Source organism: Clupea harengus, chromosome 21 (assembly GCF_900700415.2).
Source record: "Clupea harengus chromosome 21, Ch_v2.0.2, whole genome shotgun sequence".
Classification (NCBI taxonomy): domain Eukaryota; kingdom Metazoa; phylum Chordata; class Actinopteri; order Clupeiformes; family Clupeidae; genus Clupea; species Clupea harengus.
In genome coordinates this window covers 25,046,761-25,065,695 of record NC_045172.1, presented here as the reverse complement: position 1 = coordinate 25,065,695, position 18,935 = coordinate 25,046,761, and the positions used below count along the sequence as shown (strand labels likewise).

General features: G+C 44.2%; 2 protein-coding genes across 5 annotated transcripts in view; both read left to right on the top strand.

Moving 5' to 3' along the window:
* LOC116218106 (ovomucoid-like) overlaps positions 1 to 17,787 on the top strand; it is a 24,734-nt gene extending 6,947 nt beyond the window's left edge. Inside the window, exons 1-4 of one of the 3 annotated variants that reach the window (XM_031558285.2) lie at positions 1,352 to 1,447; positions 16,787 to 16,821; positions 17,293 to 17,438; positions 17,530 to 17,787. In XM_031558285.2, coding sequence (XP_031414145.1) covers positions 1,399 to 1,447; positions 16,787 to 16,821; positions 17,293 to 17,438; positions 17,530 to 17,623 — 324 coding nt within the window. In that variant the 5' untranslated portion in view covers positions 1,352 to 1,398 and the 3' untranslated portion in view covers positions 17,624 to 17,787. Of the gene's footprint in view, positions 1 to 1,351; positions 1,448 to 16,175; positions 16,278 to 16,786; positions 16,822 to 17,292; positions 17,439 to 17,529 lie in introns of those variants that run through there. The other 2 variants (XM_031558283.2, XM_031558284.2) reach the window with 2 other exon arrangements.
* On the top strand, positions 8,947 to 12,127 carry LOC116218103 (pancreatic secretory granule membrane major glycoprotein GP2-like). Of its 2 annotated transcripts, XM_031558269.1 has the most exons (6): positions 8,947 to 9,135; positions 9,316 to 9,380; positions 9,997 to 10,404; positions 10,537 to 10,593; positions 10,924 to 11,015; positions 11,941 to 12,127. In XM_031558269.1, the coding sequence occupies exons 2-6, from the start codon at positions 9,353 to 9,355 to the stop codon at positions 11,998 to 12,000; spliced, it is 645 nt and encodes a 214-aa protein (XP_031414129.1). In that variant the 5' UTR covers positions 8,947 to 9,135; positions 9,316 to 9,352; the 3' UTR covers positions 12,001 to 12,127. The 2 variants fall into 2 exon arrangements, with proteins under 2 accessions (XP_031414129.1, XP_031414128.1); XM_031558268.1 differs by having other exon boundaries at positions 9,997 to 10,593.
* Positions 17,788 to 18,935: the final 1,148 nt, after the last annotated feature.

Genomic DNA, 18,935 nt, shown 5'->3' with positions numbered 1-18,935 from the left:
ATATGACATCTGTGTTAATGCATACGTGGGGACTTCAAGTTGAGACCAGTGGCATACTATTCCACACGGCTAGATCCAGTAGCCCAAGCAATGTCTGAATGTTAACAAGCAGTAGTGGCTGCAGCCTTGGCGGTGCAGGCCTCTGCTCCTATTGTACTACACAGCCCACTTACACTGAAAGTTCCACATGCTTACATGTCACCAGCCAGACAATTATCTTGCATGAGTGTTTTGCTCTCGCAGCCTCATATCACTATTGATCACAACAGGCACCGGTCTTGGTCAAATATCCGCAATGGGGCCGGGCCAAAGATCATCCGTGGTGGAAAACCAGACTGCCCAAACACTCTTTCCACAAAGAGACTGTTTACATTTTCCTGCCCAGCCGATGTGTTCTGCAGGATGCCTGATGGGGAACAGGGCCTTCAAGGACACAGCAAAGAGGCCTTGTTTGAATGTTATCTGAAGCCTAGGCGAGCTAATGACACACACACACAGTTGACACCCACTATGTTGGCCTACGAATGCAAAGTATACAAATGTGTGATGAGAAATATGATGACATTTTAAATGATTGACTTATGATGATATGGAGTGATGCTCAGTAATGATCTCTGTTCCGAAAATCCATGTGATGAAGCTCAGAGTGATGATTTTGAGGTTATCCATTGAAATTGACGAATTAAGAAAGATGATTTGTGATTTCAATTGTGATTATGATTGTAATTTTGATTATCCATTGAAACGGATAAAAGGATGGATTGATGGAGATCATTTCCAAACACTGTTAATGACTTAAGAATATAATAATCAAGTGCCTTGTATTATTAATTACTTTATATGAATGATGTACTTATGTAAGCAGGAACATGGCTTTTCTGTGTTTCTGCGTGTGTGTAGCTTAGAATATTAGGTGCCACTTAGTCTGCATTTGTACAAGAGTATGTTTAGACCAGAAGTGATAAGCTTCTTCCGACCTTGTGCAAAACTGCCATCCTTGCAATATAGGGAGCCTCGGACGTCGGTGATCCACCACATGGTTATCCCTGCTGAAAACTAAACTTCTGTCTATATAAACCTTGTGCGATGTGTTTAACAGGGCTTCACTTTCAGCCGTGTGCTGGGAGTGAGCCCGATTGCAATTGTTGTTGTTGTTTGTCTAATAAATATACTTATATGCAGCTCCAGAGTCCTGAGGTATCACTCACTCTCACACACACACACACACACAAACACACACACACACACACACACACACACACACACGCACACACACATTGAGGGTTAGTGTGGGAGGGGCGGGAGCTGAACATAAGAGGTGTAGAGGGTATTTAAGGGCATCTGGAGAGATGCTTTACATGCTGTTGAGACGTCACTGGTGTTCCTTCTGAAGCCACCATGAAGCTGAGCATTGTGATCTCCCTCTGCGCTCTACTTTACCTCTCTGGTACGTCCGCTCTCTCTCTCTCACACACACACACACACACACTACAGACACAGAACACCAGTGTGTGACTAAAGCTGGAAGAACAAACTCTATTTTAACATAACTATGTTTGTGACAAACATCTCTGTGTAGAGGCTGATGCTCTGGGTGGCTATTGTTTTATGTGCTGAGCCACTCTCCCTCACTCACCCTCTCCCTCTTTCCCTCCCTCTCCCTCCCTCCCTCTCTCACACACACACTCCTCTCTCCTCTCCTCTCCCTCTCCTTCTCACACACACCCTCTCCTCTCCCTCTCTCTCTTTCACACCTCTCTCCTCTCCTCTCCCTCTCACACAAACCCTCTCCTCTCCCTCTCCTCTCTCACACCCTCTCTCTCTCTCTCTTTTCTTTCTTATCATGAATCAGGTCACACTTTGGCCATGTCAGTCCCGTGGATCGGGGTAAGGTCCACTATCTTACTATTTTATCAGTTTTTCTATTATCACACATTGTCCTCTGTACTCTTCTGCAGTGTCCTGCATATTAATGTGTGTATGTGATTGTACGTGTGTGTCGGTGCCTGAATGTGTGTTTGTGACCACTTTCATGATTTGTGCACATGTGTACATGTGTATGTGTGTGTGCCCGTGTGTGTGACTGTTTGTATGATGCGTGAGTGTGTGTGTGTGACCATTTGTATGACGCGTGTGTGTGTGACCATTTGTATGATGCCTGCGTGTGTGTGACCATTTGTATGATGCCTGCGTGTGTGTGACCATTTGTATGATGCGTGTGTGTGTTGATATGTGTGTGTTTGTTAAGGCACTTTTTTCTTTGTTCAGGTTGATTGTCGACGGTTTGGTTCTCATTGCACTCAGGACTATCGCCCTCTCTGTGGGTCCGACGGCGTCACCTATGGCAATGACTGCATGTTCTGCCAGTAAGTCAACCCCAAAGTGCTGTGCAATGCAAAGCAGGACACACACCCCATGTTGGACACACACCATGTTGGACACACACACTGTGTTTGACACACACACACGCTGTTGGACACACACCCTGTTGGACACACACCCTATGTTGGACACACACGCTATGTTGGACACACACACTATGTTGGACACACACCCTGACACATTTCCCTGCTAACTTTTGTCCACAGAGAAAAAGGAAGTAGGATTTTGGTCCGTCATCACGGGGAATGTAAAGAGAAGAAGCAGCAGCGTCTTGAACCTGAACCTTTATCTGTGCGTATGTGTTTGTGACCACTCATGATTTTTGCACATGTTTATGTGAGTGCGTGTGTGTGTGACCATTTGCATGACGTGTGTGTGTGTGTGACCATTTGTATGATGCCTGCGTGTGTGTGACCATTTGTATGATGTATGTGTGTGTGTTTGTTAAGGCACTTCTTTCTTTGTTCAGGTTGATTGTCGAGGCTACGGTTCTCATTGCACTGAGGAGTACAACCCTCTCTGTGGGTCCGACGGCGTCACCTATGGTAATGACTGCAAGTACTGCGCTGCCTGCCGGTAAGTCAACCCCAAAGTGCTGTGCAATGCAAAGCAGGACACACACCCTATGTTGGACACACACCCTATGTTGGACAAACACCCTATATTGGACACACACGCTGTTGGACACACACACTGTTGGACACACACCCTATATTGGACACACACGCTGTTGGACACACACACTGTTGGACACACACCCTATATTGGACACACACGCTGTTGGACACACACCCTATGTTGGACACACACACTGTTGGACACACACACTATGTTGGACACACACCCTGACACATTTCCCTGCTAACTTTTGTCCACAGAGAAAAAGGAAGTAGGATTTTGGTCCGTCATCGCGGGGAATGTAAAGAGAAGAAGCAGCAGCCTCTTGAACCTGAACCTTTATCTGTGCGTATGTGTTTGTGACCACTCATGATTTTTGCACATGTGGGTCATTCCACGCCAAACGGGACAATGGCTCCCACTCGACCGTCCCAGATTTGGCTGAAAAAAATCAAGGTTGTTCATACACTTCTTAATAGGTATAGTCCAAAATATTAGCTCTCTACTCCCAATAGTTCTGTCACAAAAATATGTTTTAGGGGGAGGGGGTGCCTGTACTTGAGACGCTTTTTTAGCAGCGTTTTCTGAAGAGCCATTTTCAAATTGCTATTACTAGAAAAGTATTTAAGCTAGCTCCTTCAAACTTTCTAGGCTTAAAATATGATACCATTACTTGAGGATTATGGACTCCCAAGGGTGTGGCTTGGGTATATCAGAGTATTCGGGGTGCTTGAATTTGCGCGAAAACTTTACTTTACGCTTTGTTGCAGCATCTTTGAATGCCTGTGGAAAGCTCAATGTTAAAGCTGGAGACTTGATATTATACACAGACCTTCCTATATATGCTTCATGTGTTGTATGAAAAAACTGTCCTTATGTGATGAATGGGCTGGAAGATATTAAAGCTTGGAAATTGATGAAAACCCATTTTGTGCCATTTTTGGCATGCTATAGCAAAAAAAATGACAGCATTTACCAACATGAAACAATTTTTTTGGGAAAGATTAGATATTTGTTCTTAACATATCAAAAATGTGTGATGGTGTTCTGCCTCGTTTTCTCAAAATATTTTTGGGAAAATATGGGATTTTTGTACACGCCCAGCATTCAATGGCCTATAGAAGCACATTCAAATGGTAGCAAAAGGTACGTTTATGACACAGAGCTTAAACTGCGTTTGTGTATAAAATCTGTCTATCATATCAAGTCTCTAGCTTTAACATTGAGCTTTCCACAGGCCTTCAAAGATGCTGCAACAGAGCGTAGAGTAAAAATTTCGAGCAAATTCAAGCACCCCAAATATTATGATCACCCAAGCCACACCCTTGGAAATCCATATTATTCAAGTTATGGTATCAGATTTTAAGCCTAGAAAGTTTGAAGGAGGTAGCTAAAATACATTTCTATTTATATCAATTTGAAAATGGCTTTAAGCTCTGTGTCATAAACTTACCTTTTGCTACCATTTGAATATGCTTCCATAGGCCATTGAATGCTGGGCGTGTACAAAAATCCCATATTTTCAAAAAAATATTTTGAGAAAATGAGGCAGAACACCATCACAAATTTTTGATATGTTAAGAACAAATATCTAATCTTTCCAAAAAAAATGGTTTCATGTTGGTAAATTTTGTCATTTTTTTGCTATAGCATGCCAAAAATGGGACAAAGTGGGTTTTCATCCATTTTCAAGCTTTAATATCTTCCAGCCCATTCATCACATAAGGACAGTTTTTTAATACAACATACGAAGCATACATAAGAAGGTCTGTGTATAATATCAAGTCTCTAGCTTTAACATTGAGCTTTCCACAGGCATTCAAAGATGCTACGACAGAGCATAGTGTAAAATGTTCGCGCAAATTCAAGCACCCCGAATACTATGATATACCCAAGCCACACCCTTGGAAGTCCATATTTTTCAAGTAATGGTATCATATTTTAAGCCTAGAAAGTTTGAAGGAGCTAGCTTAAACACTTTTCTAGTAATAGCAATTTGAAAATGGCTCTTCACAAAACGCTGCTCAAAAAGCGTCTTAAGTATTGGCACCCCCTCCCCCCTAAAACATCCTATTGTGACAAAACTATTGGGAGTAGAGAGCTAATATTTGGGACTATTCATATTAAGAAGTGTATGAACAACCTTGAATTTTTTCAGCCAAATCTGAGATGGTCGAGTGGGGAATTTTCCTTTAATTGTCCCGTTTGGCGTGGAATGACCCATGTGTATGTGAGTTCGTGTGTGTGTGACCATTTGTATGACGTGTGTGTGTGTGACCATTTGTATGATGCCTGCGTGTGTGTGACCATTTGTATGATGCCTGCGTGTGTGTGACCATTTGTATGATGTATGCGTGTGTGTGTTTGTGACCATTTGTATGATGCCTGCGTGTGCGTGACCATTTGTATGATGTATGCCTGTGTGTTTGTTAAGGCACTTCTTTCTTTGTTCAGGTTGATTGTCGACAGTTTATGAGCTACGGTTCCTATTGCACTCTGGAGTACAACCCTCTCTGTGGGTCCGACGGCGTCACCTATGGTAATGACTGCATGTTCTGCGCTGCCAAACGGTAAGTCAACCCCAAAGTGCTGTGCAATGCAAAGCAGGACACACACCCTATGTTGGACACACACCCTATGTTGGACACACCCTATATTGGACACACACGCTGTTGGACACACACACTATGTTGGACACACACCCTGACACATTTCCCTGCCAACTTTTGTCCACAGAGAAAAAGGAAGGATGATTTTGGTCCGTCATCGCGGGACACACACCCTATGTTGGACACACACCCTATATTGGACACACCCTATATTGGGCACACACGCTGTTGGACACACACCCTATGTTGGACACACACACTCTTGGACACACACCCTATGTTGGACAAACACCCTATATTGGACACACCCTATATTGGACACACACGCTGTTGGACACACACACTATGTTGGACACACACCCTGACACATTTCCCTGCTAACTTTTGTCCACAGAGAAAAAGGAAGTAGGATTTTGGTCCGTCATCGCGGGGAATGTAAAGAGAAGAAGCAGCAGCGTCCTGCACCTGAACCTTTATCTGTGCGTATGTGTTTGTGACCACTCATGATTTTTGCACATGTGTATGTGAGTGCGAGTGTGTGTGACCATTTGTATGATGCCTGTGTGTGTGTGACCATTTGTATGATGCCTGCGTGTGTGTGACCATTTGTATGATGCCTGCGTGTGTGTGACCATTTGTATGATGTATGCGTGTGTGTTTGTTAAGGCACTTTTTTCTTTGTTCAGGTTGATTGTCGACGGTTTGGTTCTCATTGCACTCAGGACTATCGCCCTCTCTGTGGGTCCGACGGCGTCACCTATGGCAATGACTGCATGTTCTGCCAGTAAGTCAACCCCAAAGTGCTGTGCAATGCAAAGCAGGACACACACCCCATGTTGGACACACACCATGTTGGACACACACACTGTGTTTGACACACACACACGCTGTTGGACACACACCCTGTTGGACACACCCTATGTTGGACACACACGCTATGTTGGACACACACACTATGTTGGACAAACACCCTATATTGGACACACACACTGTTGGACACACACACTGTTGGACACACACCCTATATTGGACACACACACTGTTGGACACACACACTGTTGGACACACACCCTATATTGGACACACACGCTGTTGGACACACACCCTATGTTGGACACAGACACTGTTGGACACACACACTATGTTGGACACACACCCTGACACATTTCCCTGCTAACTTTTGTCCACAGAGAAAAAGGAAGGGGGATTTTGGTCCGTCATCGCGGGGAATGTAAAGGGGGGGGACAGCAGCAGCAGCAGGAGTGGAGACACTGAGAGCCACGCCTCCACTGGTCCTCAACGAGCTGAACCCTGACCCTGACTCTGACCTGAGATCAGAGGGAAATGTCAGTAAAGCATCTGTAAAGCATCACTAAAGTCTCCTGTGTCCTGTGTTCACACACACACACACACACACACACACACACACATACAGGCAGGACACACCAGTGCTGCTGACTGCACCGTCACACAGATAGATGTGACAGCAGATACACACACACACACACACACACACACACACACACACACACACACACACACACACAGAGAGAGAGAGAGAGAGAGAGATAAGCATGGTACGGCAGCAGGATGCAGAGAACATAGTGTAAGAATTGAAAAAATATATAAAATGGTGAACATTACCCCAATGGCCTCTTATAGCTCATATGACACACGAACACTCACTCACACATACACACACACACACACACACACACACACACACACACACTAACACACACACACACACACACACACAGATAAGCATGGTACAACAGCATATAACATTTGGCCCAAAACATTTAGCAATAAACACAGAGCCTGTAAGAGTACCTGTACCTTCAGAACTGCCTTCATTATTTGTGGCATAGATTCAACAGGGCGCTGGAAACATTCCTTAAAGATTTTCCATATTTTCCCATATTGTCATGAGAGCACCACGCAGTTGCTGCAGATTTGTCGGCTGCACATCCATGATGCGAATCTCCCATTCCACCACATCCCAAAGGTGTTCTACTGGATTGAGATCTGGTGATTATGGAGGCCACTGGAGTACAGTGAACTCATTGTCATGTTCAAGAAACCAGTTGGAGATGATTTGAGCTTTGTAACATGGTACGCTATCCTGCTGGAAGTAGCCATCAGAAGATGGGTACAATGTGGTCATAAAGGGATGGACATGGTCAGCAACAATACTCAGGTAGGCTGTGGCATTTAAACGATGTTCAGTTGGTACTAAGGGGCCTAAAGTGTGCCAAAACATGTTTTCCCCCACACCATTACACCAGCAGCCTGAACCATTGATACATCCAACCATCAAACATCAAACAGTGGTACAGGAGGTAGAGAAGTCGTTTAGTAATCAGAAGGTTGCTAGTTCGATTCCCTGTCGAATCGTCCTTGAGCAAAACGCTGAACCCCTAATTGCTCCTGATGTGCAGTGTGCCATCAGTGCAAATGTAAAAAATGTGTATACATCCTTGTAAGTCGCTTTGGATAAAAGCGTCCGCTAAATGACTAAATGTAAATGTGATACAAGGCAGGATGGAACAATGATTTCATGTTGTTTACGCCAAATTCTGACCCTACTATCTGAATGTCCAAGCAGAAATCCAGACTCATCAGACCCAGCAACATTTTCTCAATCTTCTATTGTCCAATTTTGGTGAGCCTGTGCGAATTGTAGCCTCAGTTTCCTGTTCGTAGCTGACAGGAGGGGCACCCGGTGTGGTCTTCTGCTGCTGTAGCCCATCTGCTTCAAGGTTCGACGTGTTGTGCGTTCAGAGATGCTCTTCTGCAAACCTTGGTTGTAACGAGTGGTTATTTCAGTTACTGTTGCCTTTCTATCATCGTTAACCAGATTGGCCATTCTCCTCTGATCTCTGGCATCAACAAGGCATTTTGGCCTTGTCACTCTCAGTGGAGGTAGATGCTACGCTAGGCTACGCTAGGCTACGCTAGTTGCTGTAACTTCGGTCACCTGAGAGAAGGTGAATCAGAGATGATTCTTTCCCGAGATCATTCTGCCTGACAGACTCAGGATGCCTCTCTTAAAAAACTGTAGGACTGCTTTGAGCTGTGCTCTGCATGTTGTCTTTCTCTTCATTGTGTAGTCATTCTTAAACTAATTTGAAGTTCTGTTTAATGAATTGTCTTTTATTTTCTGCTTTCTTCTAGAATAATCTTCTATGCTTGTGTATTTAGTTTTGTCTCCTGTAAGTTTTTGTAAATGTTGATGTAAAACCCTTCGTGTTTTGTCTATGAAATGTGCTACACAAATAAATTTGCCTTGTCTGGTCTCGCCTTGCCCTGCATCCCGCTATGGAGATGCAGCAGGCGTGTCCATTTACCAGTCAAATCCACTGGAGCGAGGCTGGACACATAGATGGAGAGAGAGAGAGGGAGGGGGAGAGAGGGAGAGAGAGGGAGATAGAGAGGGAGAGAGAGAGAGGGAGAGAGAGACAGAAGAGAGTCAGTCCCATCTGTTTTGAGAGGAGGAAAACATCTCACTGTTCATCTGGAGAAGGTAAGGTGTTTTTAATGTTTGTTTTAATCACGTTTATACGAGTCTAAACATCAAGGCTTCTAGTATTCTTGCATATAAATACAACAAATAGGGTTTAGGTTCCCCAATTCAAAATGTGTAGTATTTCCAACAAGGACAAAAGTAGTCCTTGTTTTCCTTTGTGATGTTTTTGATTTTCAGAGAGCTCCGCAAGTTTGAATCGTTCACGCCTGTCATTATGGGGGGTTTGCTTCTGCTCCTGATGTGTAAGAAACTGTCAATACTTATAATATAATATAATTTCATGAAGCAGAGTAGGGTGTGGCAAAGCATTGTGGCTTTGCTTACTCACTTTAAATCTACTAGTAAAACCAAATTCAACGCACATTGACACCAAGTATCTCATACATTTGCACTAAAACTGTTCATTTGTTTATATCTATTTATTTAAAATTGTTGTCCATATCCATATTCACCGTACTTATATCTTATGTCTCCTACCTCATTTATAACTTCTACTGCCACTTTCACCTGTACTTCACCTGCACTTTACATACTGTATATCTATATCATATATCTATACCACATCTGCACTAATCACCACTATTGCTGCTTACTGTTCATATCACTTATGTCTTATACTGTATATATTCTATTTATCTATTTTTATATTACCACTTTGCACATACTCTGCACTCTTCTGATTTTGCACTTCTGGTTAGATGCTAACTGCATTTCGTTGCCTCAGTACTTGTACTCTGTGCAATGACAATAAAGTTGAATCTAATCTAATCTAATCTAATCTAATACTCCCATACTCACACTCCCGTGTGTGTGTGTGTGTGTGTGTGTGTGTGTGTGTTCATCTTAATCCCACATTAGTTCTACATACCCCTCAAGACGTGTCGCCTCAAGAGAGTGATCCTTGTCATACTTACACTGAGCTGAACGACACCTGGAGGGCCAACACCAATCTGGACTGGTCAGTGGTGAGGTGCGACCGTGACGTCCAGTGGCAGGGTTGGTACCGCATGTTCTACCAGGGGACGAGCGTTGGCATGCCCGAGAGCTGTGTACCCACAAAACGGTGTAGCACGAACGCACCCCTGTGGCTGAACGGTCTGCACCCTCGCCAGGAAGAAGGCATCGTGACCAGAGAGGTGTGTGGATCCTATGGGGGTAACTGCTGCTATTTAAAACCACCATCCATCCAGGTGAAAGCGTGTCCAGGAAACTACACTGTTTACAAACTAGTGGACCCTCTTGGCTGCAATCTGGCATACTGTACAGGTAAAATGCTCTTTTCTGATATAGTTACTATAGTGTTCTTGTGTCCATGTTACATTCACCATTGTTTCTCCTGGGAAAAGATTTTCACCTCTCATATCTATTATCTAAAACATATCTCCATACGCCACGCAGATGTACCAACTGCAACCATTCCTGCTGCTGTAACTACCCCTGCTCCAACCACTCCAAGTAAGTGATTTAACTACCCCTGCTCCTGCTCCAACCACTCCAAGTAAGTGATTTAACTACCCCTGCTCCAACCACTCCAAGTAAGCGATTTTCAAACCAGGAACAATTCCTTTGTTTCAGTCTATGGACAGTTTGTCAGATCACATTGCTGTGTATTTTTTTATTTTTCCTTTATACTTTCATACAACTTAACTTAACTTAACTTATGAATTAAAGAAAGAAAGGTGCTGAAGGTTTGTGTGTGTGTGTCTGTGTGTGTGTGTGTGTGTGTGTGTGTGTGTGTGTGTGTGTGTGTGTGTGTGTGTGTGTGTCACCTGATCATCTCCGTAGAGCCCAGGACACAGTTCCAGCAGAGGTTGAGGCTGAAGATGGCCCTCCAGAGGGAGCTCTCCCACACTGAGATGGCCCAGTTCACCTCACAGGTCCTTCACCCTCATCACACACACACACACACACACACACACACACACGCACACACACACACACACACACACACACACACACACACACACACACACGCACACACACACACACACACACACACTGAGATGGCCCAGTTCACCTCACAGGTCCTTCACCCTCATCACACACACACACACACACACACACACGCACACACACACACACACACACACACACACACACACACACACACACTGAGATGGCCCAGTTCACCTCACAGGTCCTTCACCCTCATCACACACTGTTACCCACTTAGTACCCATCAAGGGGCCAGCACCGATGTTACCAACTTAGTAACTCAGCTCGAACATTACCAACTTAGTAACTCAGCTCGAACATTACCAACTTAGTAACTCAGCTCGAACATTACCAACTTAGTAACTCAGCTCGAACATTACCAACTTAGTAACTCAGCTCGAACATTACCAACTTAGTAACTCAGCTCGAACATTACCAACTTAGTAACTCAGCTCGAACATTACCAACTTAGTAACTCAGCTCGAACATTACCAACTTAGTAACTCAGCTCGAACATTACCAACTTAGTAACTCAGCTCGAACATTACCAACTTAGTAACTCAGCTCGAACATTACCAACTTAGTAACTCAGCTCGAACATCAACAACTTAGAATTTCAGCTCGAACATCACCAACTTCGAATTTCAGCTCGAACATTACCAACTTCGAATTTCAGCTCGGACATTACCAACTTAGTACCTTAGCAAGGAACCAGCAAATTTGCCAGAATTTTATAACATTACCAGCAGTTTATAACATGTTTGTAACCTGTAACATTCATATATAACCATGTAACATTATTATAATAATACCTCAGTCATAAGGCATAAATGTAGTGTGATCTGACTGTCTGGTTGGTTACTGCAGATCAGGGAGAAGCTGATTCAGATGGGCTACCCCAGTGACATCACAGTCAAGATGGTGTGATGCTGACTAACCAGGAAAGGAGGAAGAAGGACCTCTGATGGAGGGCCAACAGAATGCCTGTTTCATTTCACTGCCCATGACCATCATTGTTCATTATCACATCTAGAATATACCATATAACATTTCTTATTCACGCATATGAACATTCTACAACAATGCTTACTTAGAAATATTATAAATAGAATTATTCTGATGCATTTTGAAACGTGTCCATATATTAAGTCTGCTTTTTGTTTGAATACATATAATCCTGCTTTTTGGTGAGCAGGTATTGGAGGTGTCATTCAGTTGTGAAATAAAACTGAATAAAATAATATTTAACCCTTCAAAATGGATACGTCACATTTTTAATATGTCTAATGCGGTTCTTGTGCTGCTAACAATACACCATGCTGTTGACCATATTATTACTGAAAACATACTAAAGGCAATCAAGCTTTGGTTGACTTCAGTATTCCGCAGCATCTGTGCTTCTTGTTTCTGTGTCATTCCTTTTTACTGCAATTCTATACGTTTTCTGGCCCTAAAAATCACCACGGTGATGATGATGGAACACAGGAACATGTCTTCATTCTTTTGATAGCTATCCACACACACACACACACACACACTATCCACACGGTGTAGTCTTCTCCTCCATCATTTGCCTGAGCAATTATCTGAAATGTCATAAAAGCAAACTCTTAATGTACAGTGTAGCATGTGAATTGTTCTCTCCCAACCACTAGGTGGCAATATATGATTTCAGTGGAAAGTGAAGCTAGAACAGATCGGGCAATGTTCACTGGCCTTCATTTCCACTCAAATCAACTGTTACCTCCAAACCCTTGGCAACATAAGCCTACTCAGCAAATCAAATATTAGCTGCATAACTGGAAACATGGATTCTAACTGACATCACTGATTGGTTCATTTCACGTTTAAATTTAAATTCTAACTCTTGTTTCTCTACACCTCTTTCGGCTAACTGAATAAGAGTGCCCACCTTGTCCTTCTGTAGGTACACACTGATACCTCGCCTGTGGTGTCCTCTTGCATGGAAAAGTAAGCCCGGTACATTTTGAGGGCGGACAGCATCCACCATCAAAGGGGTCTCTGAAGCCCAAATACATCACAACACGGGACAACACGTGAGCTACACACATACACAACCTCTTTGCTACAAACATAAGCACACATACACAATCTCTCTGCTACACACACACACACAACCTCTTTGCTGCAAACATAAGCACACACACACACATACACAATCTCTCTGCTACACACACACACACACACAACCTCTTTGCTACAAACATAAGCACACACACACACACACACACACACAATCTCTCTGCTACACACACACGTGTTCAGCTGGTGGTAACTCAACCCACAGCAGGGCAGTGCAAAAGAAAAAGGGTGTGTGTGTGTGTGTGTGAGTGTGTGTGTGTGTGTGTGTGTGTGTGTGTGTATGTGTGTGTGTGTGTGAGTGTGTGTGTGTGTGTGTGTGTGTGAGAGTGTGTGTGTGTGTGTGTGTGTCTGTGTGTGTGTGTGTGTGTGTGTGTGAGTGTGTGTGTGTGTGTGTGTGTGAGTGTGTGTGTGTGTGTGTGTGTAATAGCCTTCGCCAGTTTCAAGGGAGGTCATCGGTAGGTTACAGCAAAAATGTAGCCTGTTGTCATTCTACTCATGTTTCATATATTTATATTTAATGTTTGTGATGAGTTCCTTCTCTGCAGTGCCTTCTCTCTACAGTGGGGACTAAAGGTCTGAGCCCACGGGGTCAAAGGTCACTGGTGAAAATGCTTCTTTTCAAATGTAAAACTATTTCTTTCATTATAAATGATTATAATAGCTTACCAGCATGGTTGAACAGTTGAACCATTGAGCAATGTCCATGAATTTCCAAATGTCTTTTGTGTGTGCAAAACCTGATAACCCAAGGCATTGCTGCATGGCATGACTTGCTCTTTGAGATGTTACAAAATATGGAGTTTGGCAAGTTAATATCACACATTTTCATACACAGAGGACATTCAGTGTGCTTTACATTAATAAAAGCAAAAGAGACGTCCACAGGAGAAATGAAGACCAACTGCTTAAGAGTGAAAAACAATAAACGGTACAAATGTTAAAATAAGTCATATCAAGTGCCGTAAGAATGGAGTGCCATTTTAAGAGCTCAATCCTAGACGCATGAAAAGAGAAATGTGTTCAACCGATATTTAAAATTGTTCCATTTGGGGCACATCTTACCTTTTCTGGCAGCTGGATGTGGGTCTGTGTGTGTGTGTGTGTGTGTGTGTGTGTGTGAGTTTGGGGCACATCTAACCTTTTCTGGCAGTATAACAGCTGGATGTGGGTCTTTGTGTGTGTGTGTGTGTGTGTGTGTGTGTGTGTCTGAAGTTGGTTGAAAAGATGAGACCTAAACCAGGATAGGCCACAGCCTTTGATACAAACATGATGTGTGTGTGTGTGGTGTGGTCTGTGTGTGGTGTGTGTGTGTGATGTGGTCTGTGTGTGGTGTGTGTGTGTTGTGTGGTCTGTGTGTGTGTGTGTGGTGTGGTCTGGTTAGCCTTTGATACCAACATGATGGTCAAGTCTCTGTAGTAAAATAGGATGATCGTTAGTGTTGAAAAGCAGCACTAAGATCTAGAGGAGTCAGTACTGAAATGCACCCACGATCAGATGCGATTAGTAGGTCATTCAGTACTTTGACTGAGGCCGTTTCAGTGCTGTGATGGGCTCTAAAGCCAGCGTGGAGGTCTTCTTTGATATTGCTTTTATGTAGAAAGGAAGTAAGTTGCTTTGCTATTACTTTTTCAAGTGTTTTTGACGGGGAGGTTGGATATTTCGCCGCAGTTTGCCCCAGTTATAGCCCACTCACTTCAGTTTGCCCCAGTCAGGGGTATCTCTTTCTCGTGTGTGTGTGGTAAGGTGTGTATGTCTGGGTTGGTGTGGTGTGGTCTGTGTGTGTGGTGTGGTCTGGTGTGGTGTGTGTGTGGTGTGTGTGTGTGTGTGGTATGGTGTGTGTGTGTGTGTGTGTGTGTGTGTGTGTGTGTGTGTGTGTGTGTGTGTGTGTACTGATTGTGTCAGATAGGATGTGAACTCTCGGCAGTTAGGAGGTTTGTTGAGTGACTTGCTGGTGCAACACTGATGTGTGATAGCATCTTATCAACACTCACAGTGCTGTTCCCACACACACACGAACACACACACACACACACACACACACACTCATAGTGCTGTTCCCACGCAAGCTTCATAAATGTCATCATTACTTTTCTTTGGGAATGAAGGCTTGACCCTGTGTGTTAGGACAGTCATAGACAGGTGTGTGTGTGCGTAATAGGTCTGTCATAGACAGGGCTGTGTGTGTGTGTGTGGATGGGTGGGTGTTAGACCCGTCATAGACAGTTATGTGTGTGTGTTAGTCCAGTCATAGACAGGTGTGTGTGTGTGTTAGCCCAGTCATAGACAGGTGTGTGTGTGTGTGTGTTAGCCCAGTCATAGACAGGTGTGTGTGTGTCTGTGTGTGTGTATGAGAACAGTCATAGACAAGGCTGTGTGTGTGTGTGTGTGTTAGCCCAGTCATTCGCAGTCGTTTTCTCCCACGGAATTGGATAGGTTGTACTGGATGAATGGATTTTGAACAACTTTGTGAGGCTTAGTCTCAAGATCATCTGTGCCAAATCTGGTGAAGATAGGAGAAGGTTTGTGGCTGCTGAAAAAAAATTAAGTTTGTGATTAAATCCGATACGGCGGCCACATACATTTGGTTGACATGATAGGTTGTCATGTCCCGTCCTTAGGATGCCCCCCCCCCCCCCCACTCCCCCAGTGGTCAAATGATGCAATGATTGTTGCGTAACTTCAGTAATGGGTCCTGAGTCCTTTTACCATGTTTGGTGTCAATGCAACAAGGAGCTGCTGAGATATGACCTCACTTCCTGTTTGTTGCAGGGGCTGCCATAGACTCCAATGACAGAAGAAAAAGAAGATAAACACACACACACACACACTCACACTCACACTAACACACACAGACACTCTCACACACACAGACACTCACACACACACACACACTCACACACACACACACACACACACACACACACACACACATTGAGGGTTAGTGTGGGAGGGGCGGGAGCTGAACATAAGAGGTGTAGAGGGTATTTAAGGGCATCTGGAGAGATGCTTTCCATGCTGTTGAGACGTCACTGGTGTTCCTTCTGAAGCCAACATGAAGCTGAGCATTGTGATCTCCCTCTGCGCTCTACTTTACTTCTCTGGTACGTCCACTCTCTCTCTCTCACACACACACACACACACACACACACACACACACACACTACAGACACAGAACACACACACACACACACACACACACACTACAGACACTACAGACACACTACAGACTAAAGCTGGATGAACAAACTCTATTTTAACATAACTATGTTTGTGACAAACATCTCTGTGTAGAGGCTGATGCTCTGGGTGGCTATTGTTTTATGTGCTGAGCCACTCTCCCTCACTCACCCTCTCCCTCTTTCCCTCTCTCTCCCTCTCCTTCTCACACACACCCTCTCCTCTCCCTCTCTCTCTCTCACACACCCTCTCCTCTCCCTCTCCTTCTCACACTCACCTTCTTTCTTTCTCTCTCACACACTTCCTCCTCTCTCTCCCTCTCTCCCTCCCTCACACTCCTCTCCCTCTCTCCTCTCCCTCTTTCCCTCTCCTCTCCCTCTCCCTCTCTCACCCTCTCCTCTCTCTCTCTCTTTTCTTTCTTATCATGAATCAGGTCACACTTTGGCCAGGTCAGACCCGAGGCACTGGGTAAGGTCCACTATCTTACTATTTTATCAGTTTTTCTATTATCACACATTGTCCTCTGTACTCTTCTGCAGTGTCCTGCATATTAATATGTGTATGTGATTGTACGTGTGTGTCTGTGCGTGCATGTGTGTTTGTGACCACTTTCATGATTTGTGCACATGTGTACATGTGTATGTGTGTGTGCCCGTGTGTGGGTGTTTGTGTGTGACTGTTTGTATGATGTGTGTGTGTGTGTGACCATTTGTATGACGCCTGTGTGTGTGTGTGACCATTTGTATAATGTGTGTGTGTGTGTGTGACCATTTGTATGATGCCTGTGTGTGTGTGTGACCATTTGTATGATGCCTGTGTGTGTGTTTGTGTGTGTGACCATTTGTATGATGCCTGTGTGTGTGTGACCATTTGTATGATGCCTGTGTGTGTGTGTGTGGATATGTGTGTGTTTGTTAAGGCACTTCTTTCTTTGTTCAGGTTGATTGTGAAGCCCTGGAGGAGAAATCTCAGAGGATTAAGACCAAGGGGGGCATTGATGACACCTGCGCTCTCGCGTACAACCCTCTCTGTGGGTATGACGACGTCACCTATCCAAATGAATGCATGTTCTGCGCTGCCAACCGGTAAGTCAACCCCATGTTGGACACACACACCCTATGTTGGACACACACACCATGACACCCTGACATATTTTCCTGCTAATTTCGTCCACAGAGGGGAAAAACGCGTTGTGGCCCGTTATCGGGGGCGATGCCAGGAAGGGAGACAGCAGAGGAAGCAGAAGCGTGAACCTTGGACAGATTTTTGAATAGTTCCACTGAGAGCCACGCCTCCACTGAGAGCCACGCCTCCACTTGTCCTCACCGAACTGAACCCTGACCCTTACCCTGACCCTAACCCTAACCCTAACCCTGACCCTGACCCTGACCTGAGATCAGAGGGAAATGTCAGTAAAGCATCTGTAAAGCATCACTCAAGTCTCCTGTGTCCTGTGTTCACACACATCACATAGCAGGCAAGCGAGTGTGTGCATGTTCCGTGTGTATGAGGGACAGTCCATGGTGCAGTGGGAGTGTGTGTGTGTGTGAGGGACAGTCCATGGTGCAGTGTGTGTGTGTGTGGGTGAATGAGCGATAAATGTCTAATTCCATGTGTAGTGTTCTAAATTAAGTTAATCGTTAAACATACTCGTTTATTCTCAGACAAACATGCAAATGATTTTTAAAATGTCTCCACGGGCAGTGAGCCCAGGTCAGGCTCGTTTTACATCCAAACTAAATACGTTTTAATGAGCCGACACCCAAAAACACACACACACACACACAGATATGCACACTAGAGCATGGATCGGGCCGACTTTTTCTGTCCGAGCCCGACCCGCGTCCGACAGAGTAGTGCCCGAGCCCGGCCCGAGTCCGACAGCCATTAAAATATTTCGTCCAAACCCGACCTGAGCCCGACGGAATCAATGTTTCAACTGTTCATACTAATGCCACATTTACGTACGTTTTTTATGAATAGCCTGGCTTTATTAAACTCGGGCATCAACAGATAAATGCTTGTTCACACAAACAAGCGCTGTCAAACGCACAACCGTGCACAAGAAAGCATATTTAAAGTAAATGATTCACATTGCAAGAACGTGTTGTAAAATGGTGCGGCTCCTTTAAGAGCAGCACGTACAGCGTTGGTGTGGTAGAGCTAGAGAGAGAGAACGGTGACGCTTGTCGGCAGAGATAACGTATGGCCCAGAGATATCGTATTGAAACCGGAAGTGGGTGATTTACTCCGTTTGATTGGCTAATAACAGGACCTTTACTTTTTCGTTGAGAAATTATGTTGATCGCCTGACTTGTAAATGATCGTTTTTTTTTTTTTTTATTATTATTATTTTTGTGAAGTTATACGGCTCAACACTCATTTGACTTGTTAACCGAACTTTTACGAAGTCATACAACTAAACACACAAGTGACTTGTTAACCGAACTTTTACGAAGCTATGTGACCAAACACAAAGCTAGCGTGCTAATCAAAATTCCGGGACGTCAGAGGCAATGTCGACATCTTACGTTTGACAGCGGGCTTACCAAACACCGTATAGTACAGAGCTAGGTCAATTA